General features: G+C 45.1%; 1 protein-coding gene across 1 annotated transcript; it reads left to right on the forward strand.

Moving 5' to 3' along the window:
• The first annotated feature begins 2475 nt into the window (after positions 1-2475).
• On the forward strand, positions 2476-11882 carry ptges3a (prostaglandin E synthase 3a (cytosolic)). The gene is made up of 8 exons (XM_088633456.1): positions 2476-2706; positions 6645-6758; positions 7168-7237; positions 7412-7510; positions 8523-8612; positions 8900-8956; positions 10240-10267; positions 10559-11882. Coding segments are annotated over exons 1-8 (480 nt in total). The 5' UTR covers positions 2476-2704; the 3' UTR covers positions 10579-11882.
• The last annotated feature ends 1722 nt before the right edge of the window (positions 11883-13604 follow it).

Here is a 13604-nt window from a genome sequence, read left to right on the forward strand (position 1 = left end):
TTGGCTTCAGACGGGAAAGCTCCAGCCCTGGTGCTGTCAGGCAGGGGAAGCTGAATAGGCCATTACTGGAGCAGAGTCTTCAGGTTCCAAGCTGCCAGCCTGCACTGCTTTCAAAAATATCATGAGTGTGAATGTGGATGGCATGGTGGCACCGTGGGTAGCAATACTGCCTTACTGCGCAGCGCGCAGCGGCCCTGAGTTCGGCTTTGGACCGGGGGTGCTGTCTGTGTGGTCTGGTTTCCTCCCACAGTCCGAGTACAGGCTGGTGGGTTCATTAGCGTCTGTGAAAACTGACCCGGCTGTGTGTGTGTGAATGTGTCTGTGTGCCCTGTGATGGACTGGTATCCCGCCTCGCGCCTGTTGCTTGCCGGGATGAGCTCCGTCTCTGCCGTGAGGAAAGCGGAAGATGGATGGATGGATAAACGTGCTTCCTCGGGTGTGCAAAATCAGAGAGGGGATCTTTTTACTTGGATGCAGTTTTGAAGAATGTCGGGTGAGCACCGGCTGTCAGGAAACCTCTTGCTAATGACATTGCTGGAGTCTGCTCTCCTGCGGTTCTGGATTTTCTGTTGGGCAGACACAGGCGAAAGGCTCTCCACTGTGCCATCCATCTCCAAATCCTTCGTTTTTAAATAAGGCTCAAGATTCGAATTTCATTTGCCCTATACAACAAGTGTAGTGGAATGCTTACTCGTTCAGCTGCACCCAGTAACAATAGAGAGAAAAATAATATCCGCACAAATGACAAACAGACATGGACAATAAATTTTGACAATAGACATTATAATACAGCCAAGACAGGACATAGTGCAAACAGTGCAGTGCCTTAAAGTGCAGGTGCTAATGTGTGCAGGTGCTAATTTGAGCTGTTTAAGATGTGTCCTATTTAAAATATGCATACGTGTATAAAATGCATGGCGTTTCAATTTTAGAATATTTAAAATATGCATATAAACTTAGTTACTTATGAATCAGGCTTAGAAAATCACAATTGCATTTTTGTTTGAAAATCATGTTTTAAGAACCTGGCAGAAGACAGTGCGAGTCTCACGGCCTAGACTGATACAAGAAGGTGAGTAATTGATGTTGTCCTGGTGTCCGGGTCAAATTTCCCCCCTCGGCCCTTACCGTGGCCTCCAAATTGTCCCCATGTACGATTGGCTTGCACTTGCCCTGCGATGGACTGCCGTCCTGTCCAGGGCGTACCCTGCCTTGCGCTCGTTGCTTGCCGGGTAGGCTCCGGCTTCCCGCGACACCGTTTGGTATAAAGCGGGTTGGCAAACGACATGACTAAATCCTACAGACGTTTCCACAGGTAATCCACTAGGCGGCGATGTTGACCTGTTTTTCCGGACTACAGAATCGCCGTGTAGCCGTTGGCGTTATTGATTATATGATCGCTCTTCCTTTCTACGAGGTAGAACAATTTGACCTCATTTGACAGTTTTTGGAAACTGATCACCGTTGAAAAGAAAATCTCTTTCGACCGCTGTATGTTCTAGGCTAATATGAGTCTACAGAAGTGGGTTACGAAAACAAACATATAGATTATTTTACATCAAAAAGGATGTTGCTGCTTTTGAACTCGTTTTGAGACGTAAGGAAATGCGCCGCATCGACAGCGCAAATATTTTACAGATATACAAATATGTTGAACAGAGAAGTCACCAGGGGGACCTGCTTCAAGCATTCAAACTCTTTAAAGGCTCTGACAGAGTCAACCCAGCGACCTTCCTCAGAATCAACAGTGCAACTCAAACCAGAGGACACAAGTCCTGCTAAAACCGAGAGGAGAAGGCTCGTCTCTGCGCGAAGAGTGGTGGGAGCGTGGAGCAAGCTAAGCAGCCATGTTGCTGAAGCCAATTCCCTGGCTTCTTCCAAGACAGGACTGGGTGAGAATCCCAGATTAATTGCATGCTAATAACCAAACGGTTTACAGTAGCTCCTCGCGTCTGTAAACGTTCTTTATGGTCAAATAAATATATATATTAAAACCGACCTTTTTTCTAGGGACTGTGTATGATTGCCCTGTAGTTTATAGTGTATGCTATTGTTTTTTTTTCTTTTACCCTTTATTGTATTTTAATTAGTTTTTTTCATCACTATATACAGCGCCCTTTGGTTTGGAAAGGCTCTTTATTTAAAAAGTTATTATTATTATTATTATTATTATTATTATTATTATTATTATTATTATTATTATAAGCTTTATAGAGAGTCTTTGGTAAGTTAAAAACTACAGTTCCCAGAAAACCCAGCTCTAAACAACAGTCGCCATGGTAATAAAAATTAAAACGAGATATTTGGTATGAGATATTCACCATCTCTTAATTGAGTAACACGTTTTGGATGCGAATCGGAACCAAACTGGCGATCCCAGGACAGGGAATGTTTTAGATGAACTTTGCCCTCTCCGTTTCCATGGTACCCAGGCGGCCAGGGGCGGGAGACCGCACAAGACGAGATGGGCCGGTGGAAGCTCTAGAAACGTCTAGGCGCGCGGCTGCTGCGTCATTGCGCGAGAACGAGGAGGAGAGACACGCGAGGAGAAGGGAGATCAGCTCGGAGCTTCGGCGGGTTTTTATTTTTAATCGCTCGTTTTTTTACTTCGTTCAGAGTAAATACACCTTTCTGTCAGATAACGAGAAACAAACAGCAGAGCAGCACTCCGGAGAGTAGGAAACATCTGAATAAGATAACCAAGATGTAAGTCGATGGGGGTTGGAATGGACTGAGGGGAGAAAGGGGCGAATCACTTACGGCGGTTTTTATTTTTTTAATTCTTTTCAGGGGTGCCTAGAAAAATTTGGACCAGAGTAAGGTTCCCTGTTCCACACACACACACTCACGTTACACAGTCGTCTCTCAGGGGCAGCGGGCAAGGCAGAGAGCAGGCGAGCGCGGTATAGGCCGCGCTTCACGTTGAGCGCCGGGGTGTCTCTCGGGCGCTTGAAAACGTAGCTTTTGAAAAGGTGCGACTGGTCGTGTGCCCGCCTGCAACCTATTTAGGGGGCGTGGAGCTTGTGTGAAAGGGTATTTTGGAGAAATACTGGGCTCATTTGTTCGATATTGTCCGGATCTGTAGCAGGTAGCGGGAGGCTCGACCTCCGCGCTGTAGGAGCATGTCTGCTCGCTGGGGAGAAAGGAGAGGGGGGGATACAGACACGCTCAGCGGAACGGGATGCAAACGGAGGTGGTCGCTAACAGCTTCTTTTGGAGGACGTATTCTGCATTTTTTTAATTCTGCTTGTGGCTTGATGGCTCGGGGGCCGTGCATTTCCTATCAAATGAAGGTTTTTCTTGCGCTGGGATAGCAACGCAACGAACTGCACCCGCCCCTCGTGTGGCTGGGGGTGAGATACTTTTAGGTCAGCTCCGATGTTGGGGTAATCGCGCTGTAATCGCCCCAGATCATCAGGGTAGATCTTTCTGGGGGGGTATATGCCTCCCAAGTCCCGCAACGTGCCGTGGTGTTTTTACACGAAAGTGAAAGTGCCGCGATGCACGCCGGGGATAATGAATGAGAAGATGTCTGCCTGCCGAGCGGGGTTTTGTGTGCCGATATTTATTTTCCGTTGCGATTTCATAGAATGAAATCTCTGCTAGTCTCATTGTTTGCGTCTGTGTGCTCTGAATATTTGGTTGTATTTACATTAAACGTACTTGTTCGATTGTGTAGTAATTTACCAGTTGCACCTGAATGGCTTAAAAAAAATAAAGATAAAACAGGACGGTTTCGACCTTGAGAACCGCTAAAAAATAGCCTGGCGTGAACATGGTTGTGCTGATGGAGTACCCTGCAGCTGGGACTGAAGTCTTCGGGCTGCACAGTCAGTTCATGGCCACCGCCTGACAAATGCGTCTCGCTTGTTGATGGCGGCCCGGTCCGGCCCGGTCCACGTCGTCTGCCTTGGGGGGAGGGGGGGGGAGGTCACATGACGAGCCGGGGTGTGCGCTGCCCGGCCCCTTTGAACCCGAGCTCGGGGGTAATAGCAGGTAAATATGAGCTGTGGGTGAGGTGAGCGTCCGTCACCTGTAACTACAGAACTACAGCTTGCCATAATGACCTGCTGTTGCTCCTGTGCTGCAGCCCATCCGTGACACAGCTCTTCTCCCAGCTCACTCGAGGCCGCACCAGCCCTCCCTGGGGGCGTCGTCCAGACATGGGCACGGTGGGCTGGCCGCTATCAAAAGTCAGGAAAACTTTTAAGTGGCATAGGAGACGTCCAAGCAGGGAGCGGGGGCAGCAGGCATAGGCTGCAAAGGAACAGGTAAAGGTTTATTACAGGCTGAGAGGAGAAGGAAAGAGACGCGGTGGTTCCCGGCTGAGCACCCGCAGAAGGCTCCACAGCTGAAACGTTGTCTCTTTTCTTTTCCTTTCAGCATAGAATAAACTTTACCTGTTCCTTGAAGTAGTGTAGTGTTTTTGCTGGTATTCAATACTTTGATTGTAAGTTCACTTGAGCAGGTAGTGGGTGAGTGCGTTTGCCTGACTGTGGAAGTTGGTAGGCTGTTTTTATGCTACCTGTTGTTGGGTTAAGAAGGTGCGATGTCCTGCAGTGAACTCCCTGGGGAAAGAGCGGAGTCCTTGGAAACGTTGGAAGAGGTGGTTCCGGTGTGCTGTCGAAAGTCCTGCAGAGCTTGAAGAAGTGTGGCCACATAGTAATGAGCACGGAGGGGGTCGAGGAGAAGTGAACTGGGTGGAGTTCTGGTGTTTTATCCAGCCTTGTGTTTTCAGCCTGCACTGGATTTGCACATCTGGGCTGTGGCTTCTTGAAAGCTTTTCTGTCGGATTAACTTTACATTGAGCTCTAATTTTGAAAGCCCTGGTTCCTGGGGTGTAGTTCACAATTGAATATCACTCACGCACTCTGATCTTGCAAAGGTAAACCTATCTGCCTTCAGAGCATCCATTTTCTAACTGCTTTGTCCAATTCAGGGAGCTGGATCCTGTTCTGGCAAGTAATGGGCCCAAGGCAGAGTACTGCCTAGATGGGATACCAATCCGTCACACACACTCACACCAGGGTCAGTTTTCCCAGAAGCCAATTAACCTACCACACAGGGAGCACCCTAGTTTCAGAAGTGAACGCATGCCCCCAGGGTTGTGAGGTTGTGAGGCAGGAGTGCAAACCACCGTGCTGCCCCATTGCAGAGCGGTTTGAGCCATTTCAGTTTTCACTTGCTGTAAGGTGGTTGTGCGTAAGCTGGGATCTGGAACAGCACATCGACTTGAAACCCTGCTTTGCAAATGTTTTGCTTACACATGGTGTGTGAAGTCATTTTCTTTTATAACCTCTGCTGTTGTGTTCAAGCCCACCAGCTGCTAGAGTGTAAGCAGTGTTGTCTTCTCCCGTTGCTTTATGCCACTCGTGGATGAGTGCAAACCACTAATTACATGGCCTCCTGCCTGTCAGAATGAACTCCTCAATCCTCTGCCCCACACACGCATTCCACACACGTGGTTGGCCATAATTCTAGCTGCTCTAGCTCTAGTGAGTCAAATATTAGTGTGAATTGAAACAGTCGCTCGGTTCCCAGAAGACTGTTCGTGAAGCTGGGACAGGCATCCATAGTTGAACTGTTGAAGTATAGCTGTTCTTTTGCCAAAGGGTATTGAAGTGGCTTCCTTTCTCTTTGTCTTGCATGTTGGGAGCTGCAAGTGTGCTTTACCTGCTCCCCTCAGCTTAGACGCCAATGCTGTTTCCTCCAGTAATCCAGTATGTTGGGACCCACTGAATTCCTCGGGGGTTTTCAGCCAGACGTGTGATTGGAGTTTTCCTGAAGAGATTAGGAAAGTCTTTTTACTGTGCTGCTGTGTGTGGTTTAAGGGACATGGATGTGGGCGGTTAATGCGAAAGTTGTTTTGTCGGTTGGTGAAAGTAGCATGTGTTATTTTAGTCGACAGGTAAAAGAAAGTGCCACTGTGCCACCTGTTTCTCGCAGCGCAGGACTTATTCAGATGCTTTGGTAAGCCGTTGCCTATGGAATGAATAGCCCCGTGCTCTACAGCTGGCGTCTCAATTCTTCAGTATCGATAGCATGTGGCAGACATGTTGTGCCTTTCTTTCATCTTCCTCTCCTTTCCCTTCCTCTGGGACCACAGGCCTTTAAGGCTATCAGGTGTGCCTTTTCTGTAAGAGCACTGACGTGTCGCTCCATTGTCTGTGTAGAAGGAAAGAAAATTTTATGGTTCAAATAGTAACTTGGTGAAATCAAAATGCCACTCTGCAGTTTAGTTGCTGTACAAATGCTGCAGGAGAAGCTGGTAAAGACTGTTATCGTACAGTCAGAAGCAAGCTGTATAGGTCTGGGAGCTGGGTCGGAAATGTGAGCTCGATGGAGGCCGTCGGAAAGTGAGGGTTTGAAGCCGGTGGTCTTGATGGGGACACCCGGCTCTGCTCTCTCATCCCAGTGTTCTGTCGGACTGCCACCCCAGCCACAGGCACGTCGGTGGGCACCACAGGCTTTTGTCTTCTCATGTTTGCTTAATGTTTTAAAGAGGAGTCTGCTTTTAGTGTTGACCCTAGAAAACAAAATCCAAGGAGCCAGTGCGGAAAGTCCTGGGGTGTGCGCACTCAAGTCATTGGGGATTAATGCTGTGAAAGCTGCTTCTGGAACTGTTTTGTGTGTTCTTTCCACAGGCAGCCTGCAAGTGCGAAGTGGTACGATAGAAGGGACTACGTCTTTATTGAATTTTGTGTAGAAGACAGCAAAGACGTCCAAGTAAATTTTGAAAAATCAAAGCTTAGTTTCAGGTAAACAACCCCTCTTTCATTCCTCATTTTACAGTAATTCATGCCATTCCCTTCTCTCATAACCACATTTATCCGCACAAATTGACCTGTATTCTGCTATCTGTAGTATTTACATCATTGGTGAGGTAGCATGAATTTTGCTCATATCTTTGGTTTCCTAGTCATGTTGTAGAATATGTTGTAATAAAGTTGAAATGTTAACCACAGCTACATAAATTCCCTTTTTATTTGAAAGAAATCTCTTGCTGGGATAGCTGATCTTATTAGTATCCAGCTGTCACACTGGCGACATTCTCTAAGTCTCAATAGATGCGTTGGCATCCGGAAGAGAACTTGATGGCTGAGCAGCATGATAACCTGCAGGACATACTGTACTGTATAGTACTCATTTCTTTGTTTCTTTTTTTAGTTGTCTTGGTGGAACAGACAGCCTGAAACATCAAAATGAAATTGAACTCTTTGAAGGTATCGATCCAAATGTAAGTGAGACATTTCCATCAGCGAAGAAGTTGCTTTCCATTGTGTCATTCTTTCCATTCGACCATATCCGTGTTCTTTAACAGCTGTTTGTAGTTTCAGACTGCTTCCAGTCCCTGTGCAGAAATTAGCACTTTTGGAATCGTTCTGACCAGTCTCTTATTTTCAACCTGCAGGAATCCAAAAACAAACGCACCGATAGGTCTGTGTTGTGTTGTTTACGGAAAACAGAATCTGGGAAGTCGTGGCCGAGGCTAACGAAAGACAAGGCGAAGGTCAGTAACCTCAGCACTCATTGGTGGGCTGTGTTAGTGTGTCCTGGTGCTCCAGAGCAGAGCACTGCTTGTCCTGTTGCCCCCAGTATGGGAGAGGCCCTTCAGCTGGGGGATTTCCGCCAAAGCAGCTGTGCCCGAGGTGGGGGCATCATTTGGGTGTCCCTTAGCTTCCTCACAGCCTCAAGACCTGTGAACGTTTTCCATTCCAAGATAGCAATGAATCGTCCCTCCATTTCCTAACTGCATGTTCAGGTTCAGGGTTGTCAGGGTAGCCCAGAGCCTGTCCTGGCAAGCAGTGGGTGCAAGGCAGGGTACACCCCTGATGCCTGCCCATTGCAGGACACACAGATGCAAACACATTCTCACACCAGGGACAGTTTACCCAGAAGCCAATTAATTTAACAGCATGTCTTTTGTCTGTGCGAGGAAACCAAAGCACCCAGAGAAACCCACATGATCATGGGGAGAACGTCCAAACTCCACACAGATAGTAGCTCAGGTTGTAACTAAACCCACGGCCCTAGCTTTGCAAGGCAGCAGTGCTGACCACTGTGCCGCCGTGCTGCCCAGCAGTGAATCAAACAAGTTATGTTAACAGGTTTAGCCTAGTCCATGCTGTACTATTAAAGTCATTGAGGACTACGGAGAGGGCACGAGATCTTTGTAGCATGTTGTTAAAAGTCCTTCATGAAGTCAGTGGGTGGAAGAGGACTTTGCCTGCCTGGTTGACTTGGTGCCTGGCTTCCTCTGCGGAGTGACTCTTCTTTTCTGGAAAGCAGTGCGAGAGCTAATGGTCAGGCACAGCAGGCATGTTGTCCCAAGAAGCCCGTCTCCTCCTGAGTGGTGGTTCTAAAGTAACTCGTGACTCCACGTTCAGAAAACCAGATTCCTTTTCTCGGACGGTAGTGTTGATGTTTTGATGAGGCAGTCCTAAGGGAAGAGCAGGGGTGTCAGTAGGAATGAGGTGTCTCGTGGTCTTTGATTTGCTGAGTTAATCTTGTTATTCCGGCAGCTCAATTGGCTCAGTGTCGACTTCAATAATTGGAAGGACTGGGAGGATGACTCGGATGAAGAGCTGTCCAGCTTTGACCGTTTCTCAGAGGTGAGGGCACTTCGGAGGCTGAGTGATGGCACCTTACCTGTTCCCCCTGGGGTTTAGTGCACACGCCCCACCGTATGTTCTCCCCAAAACCCCTTTCCCCTCTCCTGATTGGCTTTCACCAGATTCCTCTAGTCCATCGGATCTTTTCTTCAAAGCACATTGCCACTAGCAGACGGTTTGATTGCTGTGGCAAGATGTCAGCGTGAACACAAGTGGAAGAACTGCTGTGTGCATGAAGCTCTTTATTCCAGCCTGTCTGTGTTTAACCTTCGTGGTGTTCTCCACAGATGATGAACAACATGGGGGGAGATGATGACTTACCGGAGGTTGACGGAGCAGAAGATGTAAGAAGCTTTTTTATTTTACAAGAGTTTTTCATGTTCATATACATATGCCTTTCTCATATAGGCAACGTAATGCTTGAGTCCTGTGCAACGAATAATATTCAATCCTGGCCGGCACCCTTCTATCCAGTATATGGTAAAATTTCATGGAGATTTTAGAGCAGTAAGTCACATGAAGAAATCTACCGTCGATGCAACTTGTTGATTCAACATGTTTAGAAAGCTCATATGAAGCAGAAAGGCCACCACATCTGATATGGTGTTTTGTATAAATATATGAAACGCCTTGATATCCAGATGGAATTGACCCTGGAAGACATCACGTCCAGGTTTCCCAGGCCAAGCCGGAGCCTATCCAGAAAGCTGCCGGTCTCCCAACGTGGCAGGCCGATGTTTTGACCATCAAAAACAGTAAAGGGGAACAGCAGTCCCAAATTCATAAGACCGGTTATTAAATCTTGATGATGATTAATAATAATTAATTGACAGTGTTGCAAAATTTTACAAGTTTGAATTGTTCACAAAATCGTGGCTTTTTACATGTTGTGTACTTCTTACTCTCATCATGGTTTAAAACGCACACATTAATGCTGATTCTTTTTGACCCTGAAATATAAAAATAGTGTTTCAGTTCCCCTTTAACATCTACCAGCCCCTAGCCATCAACTGTCGTTCTGAGACAGATTATGCCTTAATATTCCCGCGATGAGATGTTGGCCTACCTCGTGACTCATTTTTGTGCTTTCCTGTTCAGTGAAAAGCTGAAGAGATGTCACATTTAAGAAGGCTGTTTTCTGGAACTTGTTACAGTGGAATGATTTAAGTCAATTAGGAAACAGGCAAGACTGATACTTTTCTTCCCCTGAAAAAAACACTACAGATAAACTTGAGCTAGGTGATGTATTGGCTAGTCTATGCCTGTGTGAAGGTTAACAGTGGTGGGGGGGGGAATCAAAGGACACCTGCAGGTCTGGTTCAGTGCACTCAGCCTTAATGTGATGAGACACTAGGTGGCGCTTTATTGCCACTGCAGGGCTGATCCCAAAGTCGACAGGGCTTGGAGGTGGACCCCTAGCTGTGCCCTCCAGAAAGGCGATCCGTTTGCTGTTTCGATTGGAGAAGCATTTATTAAATGAGTTTTCCCTTTCTTTGTGATTGTACTGGACACGGGCAGATTTTGTGTCGCTTCATATCCCCATTGTTCTGCAGAATCTTGCTGGAAATAATCCTGGTTTTTAGCCTGAGCTGTGTTCTCACCTTTCCTTTTTGTTTCTGTCCTTCAGGAGGAATCAGCAGACAGTGACGATGAAAGTAAGTGCATTCTGTTACTGTGTTGTATTGCTGTTAGCAGAGCCACTGAAAGAATCCAAATGCAGCTGGATTATGTATTTCTTTCAGCATGGAATAAACCTTTACCTGTTCCTTTGCATTCTGAATGACATGTAGCTTTATTTTCAAGCTGCTAGCTGACAGAGTCCCTGATTCCAAGAGCTGTAGTTGTTCCTTGTTCTCTGTGGGTGTTCATAATATATAATAACAGTTCTAGATGTATTATTGGGAAACTGTTGTTACTGATTTTGTTCAATTTTGTTTTCTTTGCAGAAATGCCAGACCTGGAGTAAAGGAATAAAGGAATCCATACACAGCTGTGCAGTAGAATCATCACAAAACTGTTAATAATTAAAAAAAAAAAAGCTATAGATTTGAGTTGGTAGCCATACAAAAGACCATTGTTTTTGCATTTCTTAAAGCCATTTACAACCAGTTTCCAACAAGGCTTCACTGAGGGTTGATATGCATACCATCATACTGTACTGCTCTGTCTGAAGACATCGACAGTGCTGTACCTTCTCGTTCTGTTATTATGCATGGACTATTCACAGTTTTCATGTGTTGTGAGGTATAGTAAATTGTTTCTAAACAGAAGAAAACCAATGGTTATGGTGAAAGATGTGTGAAAAAGTTTAAACTTAAATGAAGCGTAATAAAATATGCTATGTCTTATCTTTTTTCCAGTCAGCCAGGCTTTGTTTAAATTTAAATGTTGTGGGTTTTCACAACAGTCAAAGGAAAGATTTTCAGAATTTTATTCGACTTTTTCAGTTTTGTTGATTATTCTCCTCCCTCTCTTTAAAATGTATTTAGAAGAAAGATGAGGTTTTCCACATTCTTTCGTCATATATGTATGGCAAGAGTCTTAGCTGGTGCATACGGGCAGGCAGTTTTTTTATTTCTGAAATGTTAACAATTGCAGATTTATAATGATGGGAAAACATTAATCAGTATCAAGTATTCCGGCATTTTTAAATACAGTAGTTAAACATTTCTGTTTGGTTCCTGGCTAATTGCATCCTTTGTATTTCATTAAGCTGTCGCCCTCCGTTTTGTTTGGTTAAAAACTGCGGCTTTGGAGCTGGTAATACAGTGAAGACATCACCTTGACATGCTTAGTGTTTCATTAGCAGCTATGCGGAGTACAATAAAGGTGTTTCCTGTTACTCATTCATGGATTTTCTACCACACTGGAAAGGGAAGCAGGTATCAAAAACTAGATGAAGTGGTTTCCATTCTTCCGTATATAAACAGGGAATAGTGGAAGCTCAAAGGAGTCTATACTCTTGTTAGCTTGGCCTTCAAGACTACTCTTAAGAGTGATTAAGGAGTGAGTAGTGCTGTGCATTTGTCAATCCCAGATTTTAGACAAAGAATACAGTGTACGTTTAGATGACCAAATTGTATTTGCACTGTCAGAATATTGATTATGAATATGCCAGGTGTGGAAATAGAAAATATAAGATAATACATTATTCTTATGTATGTCAACCTGTCAGCTTTTCACAGGCTGAAGAACTTCAGTTTATGTTGAATGCAGTGAGGAATTTTTTTTATTGTCTACATCTTTCTAATAAACTGTCTGAGACTCACATTTCATTTTTGTATGTCTGTCTGCAGTGTTGCCGGTAACATGCAATGGAATGTGTATGTGTTGGGCTACTTGGCATCTTCTTGGGAAGGTGGTAGAACGCCGGTCTCGTGTTATTCCCCTGACCCTTGTGTCACTGGTATCCTGCAGTCTCCTTTTACTATACCTCCACATTCTGACACTGCCCTGGCCTGTTGTTCACTTGGTGTTGCGATGAGGAAAGACAGTACTCCCGTGGTGAGTTTGGAGCAAGACTGCGTCTTCACCCAGAAGATGCGTGCAATGTGTAGAAAGCAAGTGAAGGGCCTCTGGGCTATGGGCACGATGAAAATGCAATGAAGGGTGCAGTGATTCTTGTTTCTCCTCAAGGTAGCAAGCAGCATGTTACCTTGGTCTGTTAACCCATTGCCAGTCTTTTGACTTCAGGCAGTTCGGGGTTGTCGATGACCTTTCTAATCTTGGCACCCTCTTTCTAAAATGATTTGTCAGTATCACATTTTTAAATGATGATGAATGCATACAGTACCAAGCACTATAATCTGAATCTCTTTATTTGCCAAGTATGTTACATGTATAAGGAGTTTGATCTGGTGCCTTGGTGCAAAAACAGAAATAAATGTACACATACACTTCACCCAAAGAACGCGCAAGGTCCACAATTATATACACACCACATCCCAGACTCATGTGTTTGATTCAGAAGTGACCGTGGGGAAGAAGGTGTTCAGATGCTGGGTGATTTTGGTGTGGTTGACTAGTAGTGTCACCCTACAGCAAATTTGTAGAACTAATAGTGAAATGATCACAACTATCATTGTGAAACTGAACCAACTATTGGATTTGAGCAACCTTATTATTGCAGGTATAGATTGTCAAGATCTGTTACCGTGTGCATTTATGATGCTCATAGTTAATTTTTTAAAAACAAAAATCAAGATTAGTGAGATTTATGTATTAACCACTTTTGACTTTATACATTAGGTAGAGGCACTACACATGCATAGAAGGGATGGTCACCATTGCACAAAGTGGCATCCTTGATATATTTGGGTGTTTTAATTACATGAGGCTGCACATAAACGAAGAAAAGGTTGCCTTTTCAAAGAGGTTTGGCTCATCAGCTGAGATTCGGCCGAGAGCCCATGTCTGAAAGTGAGGAGCGGATTGGAAGCAGGGGTAGACTCTCACCCCAAAGCCTGAATGAGCCTGCAGTAATGTGCACCTCCAAGGCAAGACTGGCTGAGGAGGAGTGTGTCAATTCTGCTGAGCCCACAATTTAAAATAGAAACCCCCACAAAAGTAGCTTAGGATTACTTTCACTTTCGTTTCACTTTTAGAAGAGGCATGGAGCAATGCACTAGTTGCAAAACGTGATTGCCCCGAGACGTTTTTGAGTGTTGAGAATGTCATCCTACTTCCAAGATCTAAGAGGTATAAAAAGTACCTTTTTAGATAGAAGTCGGAATTTTAGAAATTAATGAACCTCGGAAGAAGAAACTGTCTTGTGGAGACTAGGTGACTTCAGCCTTCATGTACATGTGTACTGCTCAGAGCCATCAACAATGAAACAGTTGAATATTGGGACCAATAAGCATTGTCAATCTCTGTCTTGTCCTGCTCCTGGGTAGTTTCACTGGTAACTGGCGTTAACGTAGTGCTTGTAGTTGATCTGCTTGCTTGTTTAGTCTATTCTGCCTTCAGGCTTTGCTTTCAAAAGTGATAAGG

The sequence above is a fragment of the Lepisosteus platostomus genome, chromosome 1 (assembly GCF_059453375.1).
Source record: "Lepisosteus platostomus isolate fLepPlt1 chromosome 1, fLepPlt1.hap1, whole genome shotgun sequence".
NCBI classification, from domain to species: Eukaryota; Metazoa; Chordata; class Actinopteri; order Semionotiformes; family Lepisosteidae; genus Lepisosteus; species Lepisosteus platostomus.